The 19,684-nt window shown below is 38.9% G+C and overlaps 1 protein-coding gene across 7 annotated transcripts in view; it reads left to right on the top strand.

The window, feature by feature from the left end:
• KANSL1L (KAT8 regulatory NSL complex subunit 1 like) overlaps window positions 1-19,684 on the top strand; it is a 59,316-nt gene that overhangs the window by 17,098 nt on the left and 22,534 nt on the right. For 6 of the 7 annotated variants that reach the window (XM_027677986.1, XM_027677985.1, XM_027677990.1 and 3 more), the window contains exons 3-6: window positions 4,540-4,681; window positions 8,341-8,538; window positions 11,272-11,393; window positions 15,603-15,804. In XM_027677986.1, coding sequence (XP_027533787.1) covers window positions 4,540-4,681; window positions 8,341-8,538; window positions 11,272-11,393; window positions 15,603-15,804 — 664 coding nt within the window. The remainder of the gene's footprint in view (window positions 1-4,539; window positions 4,682-8,340; window positions 8,539-11,271; window positions 11,394-15,602; window positions 15,805-19,684) is intronic. The other variant, XM_027677987.1, reaches the window with a different exon arrangement.

Raw genomic sequence — 19,684 nt, 5'->3', positions numbered from 1 at the left:
AAAGACTGGAGAAACTTCTGATATTTTTTTGCTTTTCAGTTTCCAGAAATCAATCCTTTACAAAAATGTTAAACTTCTGCAGTTGTTTTCACTGACTCCCAGCAGTGAAAACTCCCTCCTCTTTATCCTGAGGGTAGTCTTTCTGTGGTTTACGAGCTGCTTCTTGCTCCCAAATACTTAACTGCTGTGTGATTGGCAGTTGGCCTCTGCCAAACCAGGAGTTCCCAGTGAGAGGAGAAGATGAACCAGCAGGGATGGTAAAGGTCACTTTGGGACTAAATTATCTGAAAACTGGATGCCAGAAAAATGTGGATTAACTGAAGGGAACATCACCTGGCAGAAAGAGCAGCATATACTCTGTTAAGAGACTGAATGGAAATGTAAGTGTGAGGGGGTGTCAGGAACAACTGCCGTTCTTACTTTAATTGCAGAATTTTGGAATTGGAGATTTTTTTTTCCCACCCACGCTACGTGGGTGCCTTAGTCTCCGGCTTGTTTATGTTTAAGAGTGTTGTAACTTGAAAATGTTGATGTTCTTTGAAACCTTTTGGAAGGAGACTGTGTTTTGGATTGGCAAACATAGTTCTTGGAGTTTTGATGTGGGTCTGTTGCAAGCACGCTCCTTTCCTGTTCAGCAGGAAGCATCCTGTCATTGTCCGTGCAGACGTGTCACGTTAGGGCACATTACTTGTTCACACTGGGAGTTACAAGGCTGGAAGGCCTTAGTTTCCTTTTAATTTTCAGGATATAAGACACTTGTGGAGAATCTTGCTGTGGGCACAGGGCTGCACACTCCAGAGTACTCTTTCCTGTGCTCACCATACCTGTTTGAGTCAACCGTCCGGGATACTTACTATCAATCCCAGGTTCTCTATTTTTTTTGCATTTTAAACACCACTTTGTTTCTCCTTCATCATTTATGAATTGTTTTCAGGCTTACTGTCTGTTCTCTTCCAATTCTAATAGTCCTGGATGAATGCAGGAGATCGTCTGCAAATTCAGTAATTGCAAGACCAGTAAGTTTATATGCAGATTTAATATTCCACTGTACTACAGTACTGATCATGAGAAACTTTGTGGGTGTAACATGATTTGTATTGAGTTGCCAGCAGAAGAATGACTTTGGAATTCCTGTGGATGATGTTTGATGTTAGAGTCGAAAGCACAGAAACAAAGTAGAGATGCTTTGCAAAAGGAGCACACAGGAAGTGGGACAGACAGAAACTTCTTTATTCTTTTCTCATTCTCAACAGAGAACCAGAGCAGGACCTTCTGCTTTAGCACCTGCTCGGACTTCCTCCTTCAGTAACAGGCCTGGTTATTTTTGTAACTCTTTGTGATTGTTTTTGTTTGTTTGTTTGTTTGTTTGTTTTTTCTTCTCTGGATTTGCAGAATTAATGAATTCTCTGAACCCACCTTGCAACAGCTTTCTTTACTGAGTGAATGTTGAGCTTTACTCTCTAGCATCCCAGGAACAGATTTATGGGCGAGTTTTAATGATTTATTTTTTTTAATTTACAATAGTAGGTGGTTGTTTGTCACTCGAGTGACCATACTACGTTGCATGCATACAGTTCACTTCAGGAATGTGAGTATAGCTTATACTGATTTTATCTTCCTCTGAGGAAGCTTTACTAAATAATTTATAGAGAAATAGACTTAGAAGCAAAGATGGTAAATAAATAATGCAAGATCAAACAAATATGAGTGACAGGAATGGGAACAGAGTTTAGTAGTGGTCTTGCCTCTTATCCCGTCTGCAAGGCATTAAAGCTGGGAAAGGGATCTAGGCCTAAACTTGCTTCATTCTCCCTGCCTCTGAAGTTGAAATTACCCAGGAGCAACTCTCTAATCTGTGTCACCGTGGAGCTGCCCGAGTCCTCGTGCAGGCAATGGCCATGGGGCAGCCTGGGCTGGCAGGAGAGAGAAGCTAAAATTGCTCAGGCCAAGCCTGAGCTTAAAATGTTTGTGCTTAGTTCAGTGGAAACTTTTCCTTAGAGTGGGGTCTAAGGACATCGTTACATGATGTAATTAAATCCTGTTAGTTATATAGTACAATTTAAAGCCTTAAGAAATACTTGTATTTTAGAACAAAGCAAAAATGTACGTAAGGTATTTAAGAGTGAATGCAGTTAATTCAAGATTTAATATTGTGTTTAAAGAAAAAATGCAAACTCATTTTTGAAAATTAACTGGTGACGTAGCTTTGCAGAGGTTTCTTGTTTTATATGTAAGACAGTAATATACAGAGGATATAATTTATTTGTCTTAAGGTTACAACATTTAGCTGTCCTGGTTCTATCAGCTGTGGTTGGGTATTGCTTATGGATTCCCTTATGCCATGGTGATTTCATACAGTGTAGGGTACATAAAACCAGCTCTGGCCCTTTCCATTCTGCTTCTGGTTTCCCAGCTGTGTACAGGGCACTTTTCTTTTTTCCTCATTTGCTTTCTGCCTCAGTTTGTTTGAGGGTAGCTCACCTTTCTCCTCAGACTGTTTCATCTGGCTTGGGAGGGAAATCTGTCACTGTGATTTATTTCCTTTCTCCTGGGCTTTCTTGTTACAATGTCCTGATTTGTGGGGTTTCATAGTTCACTTGTTTGTTTACCTTTTGAGAAAGGAGCAGAAATAAGCACCTCAACCCAACCTGTTGGGTTTTTTTCAGTTATCCTCTTTATTCCTATTTAACTTTTTTTGTTGAAGTGATTAACTGAGGGATTTATAATGGCCTCATTAAGCAGCTCTTTCTTAGGACTAGCTTTTTGCCAGCCCAGAGTCCTAAGACAAATCCTAACTATTCCAGCCACCACACTTGTGTGAACACATTTAATTGAAAACTAGGAATGCAGATTCCCTCCCTTTCCCTGCAAAGTGTATTTTATGAATTCCAGGAGCACATACATGCAGAAGCTGTCAATCCCAGAGAAGTTCTTGTTAAGAAGACCTGGTTAAAGCATAAGTCACCGGACTGTTTTTGCTGGTAATAATGCGAAAACAAAGAGAAATAAAAAGGAGTTGTCAGAAAAACATATATTCACAAGATGACTTTATATGCCTTTTTTTCCTAGGAGAAAATTACTTATAGAATATGTAAAATGTAAGCAATTTATTATGTTATATATTTATAGAGTTCTTTGAATTTCTTTTTGATGGTAGTCCACTTTGCTTCCACATAGAATTTATATTTAGATAGGACATTTCAATCTCCTATCTAAAAGGAAGAAATTTTGTTTTTTAGAGGTGATGTACTGTCTATTCTTACTATTTATGATAGCTTAAGGAGACTGCAAGTTCTGAAATTTTGAGTCATATTGTGTTTTATAGTCTTTGCCCTGAAAATATTAGGATTCTCACATTTGGCTTTTCTTTACTCATGCCAGGACATGTCTACCATCTTCTCCAGGGTGCTGTATTATCTTTCTTTCATTATTGAGGTAGTTGACACAAAATTTTGCATGAAACAATTACACTTCTGTGATGTTCCTGCGCCAATTCACTGGCATCTGCTTTTTTTTGGTATCTTTTGTGATACTTCAGTGCTCCTCCCTGCCTGGGGAACAGGAGATCGTATATTTTGCCTGTGCAGAACTTACGTACAGTGTCATCCAGGATTTAGATCCAGTAGTTTTCCCAATAACTTGAGTAAAAGCCCTTACTTCCCAGAAATTTGATTTTGTTTTTACAGTTCTTTTAGCTACTTGTCAACTTCAGTGGGGGAAAAAGCACTAGTTATTTTCTGTAAATTAATAAACAAACTCAGATAATAGTAGGATAGTAGTGGAAGTTGTATGCTAAAATACTGCATTGTCTTTCTCTTGCTTTCTCTTGTTGAATATTGTTTGTTGAGTGTTACCACTGTGTCATTAATTTGTTTAATAGGTAAGTTGAGTAATGTTTGCTGATACCAGTGATGAATTCAGCATAATAAAATTAAGCTAATCACCATGTCAAGTACCAGGAGGCATATTTTTTTGTGTTACAAAATACACCTATTTTAATCAACAGTAATAGTGACCTGACTATACTGAACTGACACAGCTGTATTTATAAAATAGTTTGAAAAAAAGAAATCTAAGCTACTTAGTTGGATTTTTTGGGCAGTGACCTGATATCTAGCTGGTCATTGCTGGATGGTGTTTTATTAGATTCCAATTGTTAGCAAACAGTGTTTGTGAAAGCTTGTGGGAGGGAGTGTGGTGTAAGAGTTTGGATTCTTGCTGGTGGAATTACTGGAATTCTTTACACATCTGTATTCAACCTTAACTGATACAGTTTGGTAGTTTATCCAGCTCCAAGTTTTATAATCCTGAACAGAAAACTAGCTTAGTCTGGGAGTAGCCAATGAACATGAATTCTACTGGTTTGGGCAAGTTCTGTTGCTACAGAAATAAGCTGATGTGAAACTGGATGGGTATAGTCAGATATTTTCTGAAAGCAACTGAGATACTTGCAACATGAGGCAGAGCAGCTGTCAAAAATGTTCTTGTGCAAATGTGGTTATCTTTATTTTTGGACTAACCAGCATTTTGTCTTCACAGCAGCTATACTTCTGAATGGAAGTGGCTTGCAGACAGAGCTAGAATTGGCAGCCGTTGGACGTGGCTTCAAGCCCAGATTTCAGAACTAGAATACAAAATCCAACAACTAACTGACCTTCACAGGCAGATTCGTGCCACCAAGGTATTGTCTGTAAGCTCATAAATGGGCATTTCAAATCATCTTTTGATAGTGTTTTTTGTAGTATTTATTTATTTGGTTCCTTCTTGTTGTTTGTTTTGCCCTAGACTTCTTGTGTCTGTGCAGGCTATTGCATGCAAAGTTAATGGCAAAGACATCAGGAGCTAAAAAGTGTTGTACCCTAAAGGCACTCGTATGGGACTGGGATTTGGGAACCTTCCTGTTTATGAGAGTTAGTGACTTGTGGCTTTCAGGGGCCCAGCACAATTTATCACACTAGTTTTTCCCTCTGCAAAAGAGGCGAGATTTGGTTTTCAGGTGCGATGGCTGGTTATTCATTTTTGTGTTGTGGGCTTTCAGAGTGGGTTTTTTGTTACTTGCAGTGCATGTTTATTCTGAGGATTAGCTAGTTAATGTTTGTACAGCATTTTGAACAGGTCAAGGATTAATTATTACTAAAATTCCAATGTGTGTAACTCATGTACTAGTTTTTGTAAGTTGAACTGGCTAGACAGTGGGAAAGTGACATTCCTAAAACATTAGTAATGTAGCTATCCCTTTAATGGGTTCCTCAGGTCATTCTCATGTACAAGAAGCCAAACGTGTGATAATTCTGGTGATGTGATAGTGAGGGATTTTAGAAGAGAGTGCTTTAACTCACCAGTTATGAGCCTCATGTGGCTTGTCTGGTCTGTGTTGGGGTCAGATAAGCACAGATTGAGAGTAGCCAGAAGATGCTTCAGACTTGATGTGGCTGAACATGAGACTGAAAAGGAGTTTAAAAGGAGAGGTAAATCACCCCAGAGCACATAAAGAAAAATTATTCCTTCTTCTCCTTTCGCCCTCAAAGCCTTTCTTTTCATATCCAACTTTTCCCCAGTCAGGTTTTTCTTTACCAAAGAATTGGAAAGCCTTTGTTGGATGGTCTGTGCCCACAGAACTGAAAGGAGATTTTGTACTTTGGTAAAGGGTGAGAATGCCCATGTTTTAGTGTAGCCCTAAATACCAGAAACATGCACACTCTTACACCCAAAAGCTGTCAGCCTTTAGGATGTCATAGATCTGATGAGCTACAGGAGATGGAGAAATAAATATCAGAGGAATAAGAGGAAGAACATACTTTTAGTCAAGCATTTTCTTCGCATTAGGTGGTACGTTGGCTTGGATCCTAGTCATCCTCCTGCTGGAGATTTTTAGGAACATTCCTTTTTGCAAACTTCATGCCCCTTTTGCCAGCTGTGATATTCAGTGTTTGGCATTGTGTCCCATAATGAAAGAAGGCACCTATTTCCTTCAGATGGGACTTTTTTGTGTGCATGTTTACAATACACCAATGCAGCAGCTAGAGAAGGACAAGTGGGCTGATAGAAGAGCTCTTTGTTTTCTTTTAGTGGCTGCAAAGGAGTTACAGAATATCATTAGAATTTGTACGCTGTGTTTAATGGTTTCAGAGTGTTTTTCATGTGTTTTGAGTGGAAAAAAATGTGATTCATAGCCACTGAACAATGATTTCAAGCAAAATGCCACTCCTTGAACACCATAACGCAATAGGAAGGGAGATGAATAAATTGTGGGCTGTTTCCTGGCCTACTATGTTGTGTTTTCTCCATCTCTACACAGACAGAAGTAGCAGCCCTGGATCTTTTGAGTCGTTATATCTGCAAAACAATTCCATTTGGGAGGAAGGGCAGTCATTGCCAAAGCAATGTTGTAACCCACTTAACGTATAATTCCCATATAGTCCATATTAGTCTTCTAATTCTTTACTTTTCGTCTTCTGTGCCTATTCCATCTCTCCCTTTCCATACAGTCTGTCATTTTTCCTCTTCCTTTTCAGCTTTCCTCTTTCTTTGCTTGGTAAACAGGTTTCTGCAACTTCAAAAAATAAAATTCGAGTGGAAGCATGTATGTGTGTGTGTCCCTCTTTTCACCACTCTCATGTGTGTCTTCCTGTTCCTCTGATCTCAGAATTTGGGTTTTAGACTTTCTAGACTCTCTGTGGTCATGACCTATCATTCTTTTACTAAAAAGACCTAAAGATTCTAAATTCTAATGGAGTCTAAAGCTATTAAGGTACCTTGTCCTCCTGTTGTGGCAAACAAAAATTAGATCTCTACTTGAATTTCCTTGAACATACTGCCCATAGTATAATACTATCTGGATTTCTCTCCACTGCTGGAAATGGAAAAGCACCTGTGTGGAAAATCTAGTATTGACTTGATGGACATTCAGAATCTCTGTGCCCCTTTTGGATGTTAAAGCAAGTTTTCAAGCACCTTTGTTTGGTTTTAGAGAATATCTTTGTTTGAAGCTTTGAATTTATAACTCAAACAAGGGAATAAGTTAGAGACATGGTGAGAACAGGACAATTTCATGTTTTCTCCTGGTCTTCCCTTTGATGTTTCTTTGAGATTTGCTTTCATGTTTTCAGGCAAGTGGCTGCTAAGGCAGGAGTCAAAGTCTGAGAAGAACTACAAGATCCTTAGTTTTCCACAGCCACAACTTAGGTGAAGTCTGTCTTGCTAAAAGAAATAATAATAGGGCTTCCATTTGTTTACATTATGACAGTCTTCCTTGTTCCTTGGTTTTAGTGGAATATTCTTATTAGAAAGACAAATTTGAGGCAATGTAATTGAATGGTCCCATTCCTTCAATATCTGCTTGATATTTGAGTAATAGTACTTTAAAGCAAGTACTTTCTTTCTCTTGGGAAAAAGAGAGGTTTGATAGCCTTTTCTGAGTAATAAATTTATTTGCTCAATATAATGGCAAATTAAGGGACTATTTGAGGACTGGGTTTGACTGTTACAAAGTTGTTTTTGCTTGTATGTTGTCTAACATTTTAAATTTTTAAAACAAACCAACTGAAACATTACCTAGGATTGTACTTGACACTTCTGTTTTTCTAATCTGTCATGTGGAAAACTCAATAGGGGTATTATTTTCCTAGTTCCATTTCTGAAACTCCATTATTTCCCTACCAAGTAAAGTTATATTTATTTTGTTAGGTGGCATTCTAGATGTTACACCATGTCTGATACCACATTTGTGCAGATGGTCTTGCAAAGTAATGAGATTGGTAGAATATTTAGGATAGTTACCTCTAATTATGAAACTCTAAAAGATCTCACCTTAAAGAAAATTATTAAAATGTAAAAGGCTTTTGTTTTGAATTGTATAATCTCCACTACATAAAAAATAACTGCCTTCATGTTTTACTTAGAACATGGATAGGAATAAGAGAAATAGAGCACTTTAAAATGCCTCTGCAAAATTTATTGACTGCAAAGAGTAAAACTAACTTCAGATCAAAGGGAGGTTGTTTCTTAGAGAGAAGGTATCTTATATCAGTGGCAAAGGATCATATAATACTCTAATGACTATGAATTTCTGATTTGAATTTTGGCACAGATGTTTAAACAGTGGTATAGCACTGGCATGGTTGCTTCTATAAGGAATAGCAAAAATGATACAGCTTTTCATTAAGGAAAATGCCTACTATTTCTATATTTTAGCTGTTAAATGTTTTTAAAATCTAGTTTAAGTGTTCAAAAGTCATTGGGAGGATTTAAGAGGGACGTGCCAGGTTTGACTGTCCCTTAAAAATGATTTAGGAAGGTTAATCTGTTGTCAACCAACTGTGTTCAATTGCTGTTGTCTAGGGGATGGTGATCTTAGAAGAATTCCCATTTCCAAAAGACATTCTGAAGAAGCAAATACAATTGACAGACCAAGAAGCTTTATTAAACGCCACAGGGAATTCGCAAGCTGCCATTGAGAGACAGGATTCTTTGCCGGAGCATGACTTTGAAATGTCACCCAGCAGTCCTACTCTGCTGTTACGAAACATAGAAAAACAGGTAAAGTAAAACAAAATTAAACGGTCAGTGGAGCCAAATGATTGACTACAGGAATAGGGCAGGTTCCATGGTGATGACTTCCAAAAGGGAAGATATTTTGCAGTCCTGAGAGGGAGTGCTGATGAATCGAAGGGCTTAAATAACCACATTGTACACCAGGTTTACAAATTAGCCTTTTATTTCTGATGTGTCTGTGTTACCGCTTCGTTTCCACTCAAGCGGCCACGTAACAATTCCAAGAGCCATCCACAAACCTGCCTCTGCTTTGTAGGTCTGTGAGGTTAATGTAGAGTTGCCACACGTTGTTTCAGGAAATACTCACGCAGCCGACAGGGGAGATACGTTGCACTTGAAATTAAAAAAAAGCCCCAACAGAATGTGGTTGTTGATTTGCCTCCTCAAGCATGATGGGAATCAGGTTCTGAGCTGAGGAATTCCAGGTACTTAACAGGCATAGCGGAGGCGTAGTTGTGAGGGGAGTTCTGCTTCGTGGTGTTTATAAAAGTTTCCAAGGTTAATTCCAGGGAATATGATGTAGACTCCAGCAGGGTTTTCTTTTGCTCTGAAGTACATAAAGAACATGATAGGATCACATTGCTGAAGGAGGTACAGGAAATTTGTTTCCAGAATGAATGTATGCAGTTTGTGTAAAGCAAACATGACAAAGCCACTGTGGGGCATCAATATGTTGCTCTGCTGCTCCACATAAATTCCTTGTCATCCACGTGTTTTTTTCAATGGGGTAAAAGTAGCTTTGGGTACTAGTGAATCTCTGTGCCAATTTTTCTTACTTGATGGTCATACTTTTTTGTTCTTAAAATGCTTCCCCTGTTTGATAGATCTTATCCACCAGAGGCAGGAGTGGGGAAGCAATGAAACAGGAAATTTATATTCTCAGTGCCAGCAATTGCATAAGATAAACCAAAGAGCATTTTTAGAAAGTGGTAAATTACCCCTTTTTAAGTGGTTGCTTGGGGAATTAAACACACTTTTCAGTAAGTCATTTGACAATTAAAGTCATAGTGATGTGTTTCCTGGTCCCCAGGTAGCCACAAACTTGGTCGAAGAACTTTGATGATCTGAAAATTACTTGGAATTAAAGGTGTTTTTCCTTTAACACGTCACAGATCACGTTGGATTTTTTCCCTTTGCACCACAGAAGGCTCTGGGGTTTGATTTCCTTTTTGACTACCAGTTCTGTAAATCAACCTTAAATCTGAGGGTCTGAGTTTCTTCTTGTTCAGTATTAGGAGCAGCAGTGCTGTAGGCTGAAGTACATCCACAGATATTCCCATAGGATTCTTCAGTCTGTATTTCTGTGTTAAAAATAATTTTACTTGTGAACAAAAAAACCCCTCATATAGAATGGAAGTGACTGAGGCTGGAAATTTTTATTAATACTGTTTTCAAGTCCTTTTCAGAGCTTTGCAAGTTTTTTAAAAACATGTATGTTTTTCCTTGTGTTTTGAAAGTCTACCATTGTTTTTGTGCTTTTATATGTTGTAGAGACTTTGCTCCTTACAGATTGAATTCTGTTGAGATTTTTAAATCAATCTGCTAAATGTTTTACTGGCATCTTGTTTGCTTTGTCCAGACCTTTTGTAATTGACTTGCTGTTTCTGTGCTTCAATATCCATCCCTGAATATTTTATTCTGATGTGAAATTTTCACCCGATCACATCATTTGAACATGAACAGAAAATATGTGAGTTGTAATAAAATGGAAAAAAAGTTTTTCTTCCCCCTTCTGCATAAATGTAAAATGTAAATGTAAAATGAAAATGTGAGGAAAGCTTACTGGGTAACCTTTAGCAATGCATGTTTTAAACATTCTTAGTTCTGAATGAAAATCCAACAAAGTAATGTAAAAGTTTTTTAAAAAAAGAAGTATGCAATTTCAGATACATTTAATTTCTGTTTAGTGTGCAAAACACAGTTTCCTCTAAGAAAACTACGTTTTTTGTCAGCCTTTAAGGTCTGACTTTTAAAACAAAAACATCATTGTGAAATGTTATCTGGTGTCAGTCCACAATTCATTGCTTTGCAAGGAGTAGCTCTTAGTCTTAACAAGTTGGCTGCATTTGTTTTGGGGCAGTTCTGAAAGTCTGGGTTTTGATGTGTTTGGGGGGTCTTCTTGTTGCTATTTTTGAGGATACCAGAGTATTTTATTAATTTTATCTGTGGTTACAATAGTCCTTATGTAGTTACACTCCCTTTGTAAAAACACCTTTGTCAAAGTACAGTGAGCAATGAAGAGGATTCTTTTAAGAAGAAAAATACTTTGAGTGAACAAAATGTACAATGAATAGACATTTGACCTTGTTTCCCCTCTGGTGAAATGCTTGTCAAATGGCCAGTTACCAGCTCTGGTTGCAGCTGTTGTAACATCAGCTGTGCAGTGTTCTGGTTTCTTTTTCCCTTTTAAAAACCTTTGGTTTCAATAGTAAGATTGCTAATGTGTTTTGTGTGCTACTTACTCAAATGTATAAACAATGTCTTTGGCAGGTTGTTCAGGATTATGTTGGTGTTTTTCTGGTGTAGTTGAATACAATAATTGTGAAAGAAAAACCATACAACAGTTGATTATTCACAAGAAGAAATTAAATGTGGTTATTCCATGATGTATGTGACTGGAATCCTGTGTAGGAAATCAACAAAACCCCAGGACCTTTGAGCTGTTGAATCTGAATAAAAGTCTGACTACGTTTTATTTTGTTTAAATTTTTTTTCCAGAGTGCACAACTGAGTGAAATCATCAGCAGCCTGATTGCTCCACTCAATCTGTCTCCAGCTTCTTCATCTCTTTCCTCCAAGATCTGCAGGCACAGACAGTTGGTCAATGGCATCTCCTTCAGGTAGATGACGGTGTAATAGCTTTTTTTTTTGAGAATAACCTTTGGTAAAGTTATGTAGATGGAACTAATAATCATTACAGTATTAAATCAGGAAAAGAGAGCTGCTTTCTGTAAGCTTCAAGAGAAGTCAAGTCTTGTTTATAAGTTTGAAAGTAGTAGGTTTTTGTGTTGTTCTTTGAGACATCATAAAAGTATGCAGCCACTGTAAGTACATTTAAGTACTGGGAAGATGAATGTATCTGTGAAGTAATGAAAGAGTTCAGCAACACACTACTTGTGATTGTTTGAGACTTAATGTCTTCTGTCATAGCGAGTACAACTTTATTTCTGGAAAAGTGACAAACTAGATTAAGAGAGTACATAAGCAATGTCACCTGTGTCCCAGCATGGGTCAGTGTCAGGGTGGCAAGTGCCATTAATTTTAAGCACATCAGTCTTCAATAAAAGGCCAAATTTGTCTTTGCCACCTACATTTTCAGGAATCTGGAGGTACTATTTTTCATTTTAGGTCTTTTGTTCTGAATGGACATACCTTCTAGGATGACTGTAGCTTGAAATTAATATTGTAGAAGAATGTTTCTCAATACTAGTCCATCTTTTACTCAAAGTAATTCCATCCTTTATTCAGAGATTTTAAGTACAGTACAGGCTATAATAAGTATTAGTCTCAAAACAGCTTTAAGGTTCTGTCTTACAAAAGGCTTGGGTACGTTGGATATTTTTCCTGATACTGGTAATGTGATTTTTGAGGATGGAGGGGTTGCTGGTATTCACAGGTCTTAATTAAGATCAGGTGGATGAAGAAACTGTTCCCAGCTCGAGCTGTGGTGTTTCTGGCAGAGTGTGCAGCAGAACATAATTCCCTGACTCCCGGCTCCAAGGAGAGCTGACCACGCCGTCTGTGTCAGCAGCTTTGCTACAGAGGCTGTAGCCTCCCACAAAGGGATTATAATGAGCAGCTTGGATGGGCACCTTCTTTAGCTGCCGTCTGTTCCACAGCAATTTTGTGACTCTGCCCTAAATTTAAGGATGAAGAGGTCCTGTCATGTAATATCCATGCTCCTGATGTATCAGTTGTTTACAGATAATGTGGAGGAAAATCAGAGTTTTGAAGTAAAAATAGCCCTGAAATAGGAGTTCCTAATAGAGATGAGTATGTGAAAGAAGAGAGTAATTTAGGCTGTGTCTTCAGTCTGTGACTTTTTCATGAGACAGCTGAGGAAGAGTTCCTTTTAGAAATGTTTCTAGGAGCATATGAAGTTGACTTGTTGATGACAGACTCTAATGATGTCACTTCAAGCCAACTCTCTTCTGATTTATTAGGCATTGTCCAAAATCAGTCTTCTTTCCATTTCATAAGTAACACAGTTGTTTGCTCATGGACCACTCTCTCCAAGGTTGGTTGTTTTCTACTCATGACCTATAAAAAGCCCAGAGAATGTTAGGACTTGGAAGATTTTCTCAGTGCTGTAGCTCTGAACTGGAATTTGACGAGTTAGCTGTTGGAAGGGGATCTGAGAGACTTGAGAGCTTTCTAGATGAGTTAAATGGGTAATTTTAACTTTTCAATGTTTATGAAGTGTTTAGAAATCTGCAAATAAATACTTTTCATTAAAGATGGTAATTAAGCATGATACAGGGTGGTTATCATGAGAATCTTGCAGAGAAATTCTCTCCCTCCTACTTCTTGGGGTTTTTTTGAGTGTGTTTCAGATTTTTTGAGGTATTTTATTGTAGTAGCTTTGTGTTCAATCAATGGAGACAGTTAAAAGCTGCAGTTAACTTAATTCTTGGCTACATCTCCCCTTGCTTTTTTTAGAGCTCACTCTCACTGTATTCAGTACTTCAGAAAGTAGAAATCAAAATCAAATGAAACGGGGATTTTTTTTTTGTTGTTTTGAGGGGGGGAAAAACAGCTGAAAGCGATTTTTACTGAAGTAAATTCTTGAAATTGGTTGTAGGCAGTTGCTGTGAAAAACACAATAGTCCATGTTTCAAGTAGGTCTAAGCATGAAGTTCTTTGGGGTTGGTAATCATGGGGTTTGGACTGTTCCCAGTGGAAGTGGAGGTACATGTACATTTCCTGGTTGACTGAATGTGGGTAACTTTGAATTGCCATTGGTCAAGGTTTAATTACATCAGTGCCTTCATTTCTCTATGTAGCTTTTCTTTGCTCAATTGAATCTAGGTGCCAAGATTAGCCAGATGCATTGCTTGTAGAAGCAGTTCCCTAGGCTAGTGATAGCCACTTTATTATGAGGGGAGAGGAAGGAAAAAGTTCATTACTTCAGTGCAAACAGTGCCTGTCTGGTGTCTTTGTGTGCAGGTGTCCACCTGGGAGTAAGGTCAAGAGCCAGAAAGGCCAACCTGTGAGCTTTGAAGGGAGTGTTCCCAGAAATTTCATGACTTTCTCAGCTGGCAGTGCTCTACTGTAGAGTCACATTTTGAAAATCACACAAACTAAGATCAAACTAAATGGGCAACTCAAACCTTGATTGGGAAGCCTGTTTACAAAGGTGGCAGGAAAACCACACTGCTCTTTACTGGAGCTCCAGGCCATGGAGCTGAGATCTCTGCTGTCTCTGAAAATGGAGCTGTGCTTTGCTGCAAGGCATAGGAGCGTTTGTAGAGCAGTTGGCAGAGACTGCAGAGAGACCTGGGCAGACCACCAGAACAAAGGCAGGAATCACAGAAGCTGAGGAGCCAGACTGAGGAGCTTTTTGTTCTAATTTACTTGTCCAGGTTGTCTCTCATGTGGAAGTCTAGAAGTTGGGCTTCAGACCATCTGACTACAAGGTGGATAATTAAAAAATGGTTTTGAGAGTTCAGAGAAAATATTTTAAGAAATCTTTTGAATGGACTGTAAACCTTATTTCTTAAGCTTTGAAAATGCAGTGTTAACATTCAGAATGTCATGCTTCAGTATTTTGCTCTTTTTCTTGGCACTTACTGATATGTTCCTTTAACTACTTTGTACCATTCCTCTGTTAATTAGCACATTTTTTTCATGAGTCTGTGTTGCTTATTGGATTGTTCTGATGTGTCAGAAGGACAGCTCAAATTCAAGCCTATAAAGCCTTGTTGCCACACCAGCACAGCATGGGATGGTGTTTAATCACACTTCCATAATAAGCCTTTCTGTTTAATAAAAATGTACTGTTAGAAGAATACCATTTGTCAAAAAAGATGTGTAAGTGGCCCTATAATGAATTACTTTTCATGTTTTATTGTGTTACAGTTCTACTAATAAAACTGTGACTTGTCATAAGACAAAATAATAATTTGTGCAGATAGATGACCTGTCATGAACCAAGGCCAAAATGTCTTGTATACTTGCACTGCTCAGGCATTTTAGAGTTGTGATCAAATTCTTAAGTTTTGTAAAAATAAATGCACACTTGAGTGCTTTTTGCAGCAAGCCTTCAACTTTGCAGGCAGATGTTCCTACAGCAACACAATAAAATCAGGAATGCCTATAACAGGGAAGTGCAGTCTTCCCATTGAGTCATTCCCACCCAATTGGGAGAGTGTTTTGAATTCTTACCTTGTGGAACAGTTGTGTGTTTTGGTGAGCAGACTGGCTGTAGATTGGTTAGAGTGGTCTGGGGTTCCTCATATCTGTGAAGGGTTTTCTATTGCTCTTGGCCACGTTTTTGCACTTGACTTTGACTCCACACAGAGTGTGTAGAGTTCTTAATTTTGCTACAAGTGCTTTACAGTGAGTTTCAGCCCCTATGCTGAATGGTCACTGGTTTGTAAAGCTTTGCTTAGGTTTCAGGTTTTGAGCAAAACTAAAAAATCTTGAAAGTATTAGGGCAGGACTCTAGGTCTCCTGTCTTGAGTGGAATGTCAGTTTGAAGTGAAATATTAATTGTAACTTAAAACTCATAGGTGTTAAAAGTGTTAGAAAGAGAGTTCTTGAATTTGGAAAAACCAAACCCCACTATATGCTTGAGGGCTTCATTTTGACATTTGTTTCCATGAGCAGAAAGGTAAACAAGAAAAATAAACTTCCTTTCTTGACCATAGAATTCATCAACAAAGCACATAACACTGTTTCGTGAAACACTGTGCTAAAACATTTTAGCGTTTATAAAATTTCTTAGAATTAGATAGCTAATGCTAATCAGTGTGTGAAGTCTTGGCCTCTGCATGTGGAACATATTTAACTTTTTGTATTTCTTCCCCCCATTAATCATGAAATTGCAGAGCTTCAGACAACAGAGAGGTATCCTCTTCAAGCAGCTGGTTGCTTGATCATCAGCACATCAAGAAAAGAAGAAGAGACAGGACAAGACTAAGGTCTGTCTCTGTAACTAATGTGAGCACATCTGCCCGTACAAGGCCGCTTCATAGTTTCCAGAAGAGGAAACTCTACAGAATGCACAGTGCCTGTGACTGGAATCAGCAGGTAGGCCTCTCTCTGTAGGAGGGAAAACCAGAGTCCAGCTGCTGGAGTCTGCATGTGTCTTGTCTGGTATGCCAGAAGAATAAGTGCACGCTGTGCTGGTTATTCGTTGCGTCCAGGGGCCGTATAGTATGTGAGGCAGGAGTAACTGGGTGTGTCAGCAGGAGCTCAGAGTTAATGAGTTGAACATAAAAATTAAAGATCACTCAGAGTTCTCTTTATCAAATGAGTTTGTTGTGTGACTATCTTTAAAGCTCTTGTACAGTCTAGGAGACAGCTCGAGAGCTTCCCTGGGAGGCCTGACTGCTGAGGAGACGTGCTACAGTGTAAATCAGCTGCCTGCTTGTTTTCAGAATATTTGTTTTAGCTACGAGAAAGTTTACACAGCTGGTGGCACATTATTTTCTAGGAAATTGAATTGCAATATCTTAATCTTGTTTCTGTTTTTGCTGTTTCTGATTAGTCATATTGCCTTTTTCATGGCACTCTAAAATGCTTTAAAACTCTTAAAATTTTCTGCATTACAGAGGAATTAATATTTTAAAATGGAGAAAGCCACACTTTGTTGTGCAGGACAAGGCTATCTGTTTGCATCTGATATTTATAGCATATTTCTGGTAAGAATACATAATGAGTTTAGCTGTGGTGCTTAAAGCAACGGTCTAATTTGGGAGCAGAGACAGTATGAACTCATTCTTTGGAGCAGTGCTAATCCCAAATGGTTTTCATTTCTTGGTTTTACTTTGCCTTTTAAAAGTGTGTTACATCTCCATGTCTCCTTGACTAACTGTCTAGGATTTACAAAGTGTGCCAGTGGTCTGGGGAGAAATTTCCTCTGCAGGGATGTTTTGTGCTGATTCAGCATCCTCTGCAAAATTGCAGAGATGTCCTAGTTTTAGCAAGATATTTTATTGAAAAAGTGTCCGGTTTCTTATTAGCTTGAGTTCCCACCTTCCTGGCAGTGGGGCTTAATGACTTGGCAGCTTGCCCTGGAGGTTTTGGTAGGGGAGTTGGGGTCAGAATTCAGAGCTCTACCTCCTCCTAGATACCTAAGCTTTTCATCTTCCTTGAATTAACCAAGGAAGGCTGTGGCTGACTTGGACTTCATTGTTTCCCATTCAATCCAATCCGTGTCCTGTTACAGATATTGGAGGCCTCATGCCCTGAGTGATGCCTCCAATACGAGTGCTTCTTGCAGCTATGGAGATGGATCCTTAGCCAGAGACTCCAGGACTTTCCCTTCCTTCTACTTAAGCATGAGGGGTTTTCACTCCAGATGCAGTTTCTAAACTATCAGGTCTTCTAAACTTCTTAAACTATGTGCTTTTCTGGAAGCCCGTGTCTTTCAGGCTCATGTATTTCATATTTCTACAAGCACTACCTATGTCTCTGTGTTTTGAGAACTGGGCCAGCGTTAGTGCAGCTCAGAGAATAGCAGTGGAGCCTTGTGATGAGAAAATTCATTTCTGCAGCCTGGCAGCAGGAGTTCAAGGCAGAGTTTGCATTTTTACCTCCAACCAAGCCATAGAGCTGAGCTGCTCTGCGTGCTCAATAGTTTACCTTGACTTATAGACTAAAAAGATATATTTACAATTTACCTTTGATTGTAGAATGCAGCTCAAAACCCTGTATTTAGACTCTGCTTTTCCATGTCCTTTCCATGGGGAAGTTAACCAAGGGGCAATGTGGAGAACTCCACCACAGGCTATAGATAGATGTACTCCAATTCCTAGAGAAAATAAGAGGTGGTGGCAGCAATCAAACTGTCAGCTTCAGTCTTCATGCCAGTGCCAAACTCATTTCAAGTTTTCAAAATTAAGGTAAAGCAGTGAACAAAGCCTCTTACATGGTTTTGGTTAAAAACAGAGGATCAGAGATTCTGCTGGGGATATAAGTGATAAAATTAGACTGGACATTTCCAGCACATTCTGACAATCAAATCTAAATGGGTTTCGGGGCTTTGAATTATGAGCCATCAGCAGTGTATTGTTTCATTCAATAAATCTTAGCTAACAGGACCTGTCACTTTGTTAGTCCTGCACTTGCTACACTTGGTTTCCTAGCTGTTGTTGAGATTGCTCAGCCTGTAATGGAAGAGCACTGGCTATCAGCCCAGGCTGGCTGCTGGATTAGGCAGATGTCCAAGGGTAAAATGGGGAATGGCTTCTGGGATTGATACCTGGTTTTCTTTAAAAATGCATTTATATTCCCAGTAGTAATCTAGCAAATTTCCTCTGGTCTTTCGTGGAAAAAAGGAGTTACTTCTTAGCAGCATGGAAAATAGTTGGGTTTTTAACATAATGTTAGTGTGTCACCTCTAGCAAGTGCCTCTCCCATATTTCCTCAAGTTTTACATATTTATATAACCCCTGATACCACAATTTGTAGGCAACCCCATTTCTTTAAGGTCAATGGCCTGAAAGCAAGCTGGAGCTATGGAAGGCTTGCTGCCACCTCCCTGCAGCAGATGTGGAGTTAACAGAGACCAGATTGCCAAAGTCAGAGGAGAAAATTGAATCTTCTGAAATTTGCAGCTCCAGCTTCTTCACGGTGCCTGGTTCCAAAACCAGCAAGCAGCGCCTGGCAGTGCTGAGGGCCAGTGCTGCTGTGCAGAGTGATTTGACCAAGACAGTGACTAAAGAATTCTGACTAGAGAATCACAGCAAAATGCAGACTTCCCATGTGTGGGAGATAAGAAATGTTGGGATAGCTTTGAGGAACTTGAGTCTAGGGTTTTTTTTGTGATGTCTGGTTGTACTGTTTGTGCATCTAAATGGCTTTCAGTGTGTTGTCCCTCACATCTCTTCAGATTCATTTGAGAAGCTCATTCTCTCCCCTCACCCCCCAATATCCATGATATGAAAAGCAGAGTATGAAACTGTGAACTGCTATCCCATCTGTCAGTTCATAAGGTCACTGGGAAGACAGCCACATTTTTTCTCTTATCTACTGCCATGCCACATACATTTACAATGAGTATTTAGTGACCTGTTAGCCTCCCAGTGCCTGTTGAGAGATGTCCTATATTGTCCTCTACTTAGCTGTATTTCTATTCTGAAGAGGGCTACACCTTCCCCTGCTCTGCTTACACAGAGTGGTATCTAAAAGAAAATATAGAATGCTGTGAAACTCTAGACAACCTTCCAGACTGACAAGATAGACTGCAAATAAATTAAAACAGGATGCAGGGTGTTTGGTTTATCTGTCACCATCTGATATCCTCAGGAACTTGAAACATCCTTTGGGGCCAAATCTGCTTGTCCCCTAATTCAGATTTACTTAAGTACCACAGATGATCTGTTTTCTATCTTTCTTCCTTATCTAAATAGCTTGGTAAGAGCTTAGGCCATTTCTGGATTGTGAGTCAGTGCACAAGCCACCCAGAATAATGCACATGCACAACAAAAAAAAAATCTATGAAAACCTTATACAGCTCTAAATGAAGCTAAGAGACAACAGAGCAGTGAGATCTGAGTACTGTCAACTTTGGGCCTGTCCATTTCTTTGCAGGGTTGTAGAGCACAGTGGGGTTTTTTAATCTGAAAATTCTCATTGTATTTGTATCTCCACCTGCTGGAGGAAGACTTGGTTGTGTGGGCTGAGGCACAGAGAAAAACAGAATTCAAATTTGCAAAGATGGCAGCACCCTGAAAGTTGGGAGTTGAGATGCAAAAACTTACCTTTTGGATACCACAAGAAAACAGGTGATATAATGTTGCCAGCTCTTGCGGTTGCATATTGCCACATTTTTTTCTGCACAGTCTCAAACGGGAGTTAAGTGAGAGCAGAAGAATATCTGCTTTTGTTTAGGGATTTGGAAAGAAAAAAAGTCATTGCTTCTTCAGAAGGCTCCAAAACAGACAGGAGAAAAGTATTGAAATTC

Source organism: Neopelma chrysocephalum, unplaced genomic scaffold (assembly GCF_003984885.1).
Source record: "Neopelma chrysocephalum unplaced genomic scaffold, ASM398488v2 Primary Assembly neopelma1_44, whole genome shotgun sequence".
Taxonomy (NCBI): domain Eukaryota; kingdom Metazoa; phylum Chordata; class Aves; order Passeriformes; family Pipridae; genus Neopelma; species Neopelma chrysocephalum.
The sequence above is the reverse complement of the archived record's forward strand: the minus strand, read 5'-3'. Positions and strand labels throughout refer to the sequence as shown.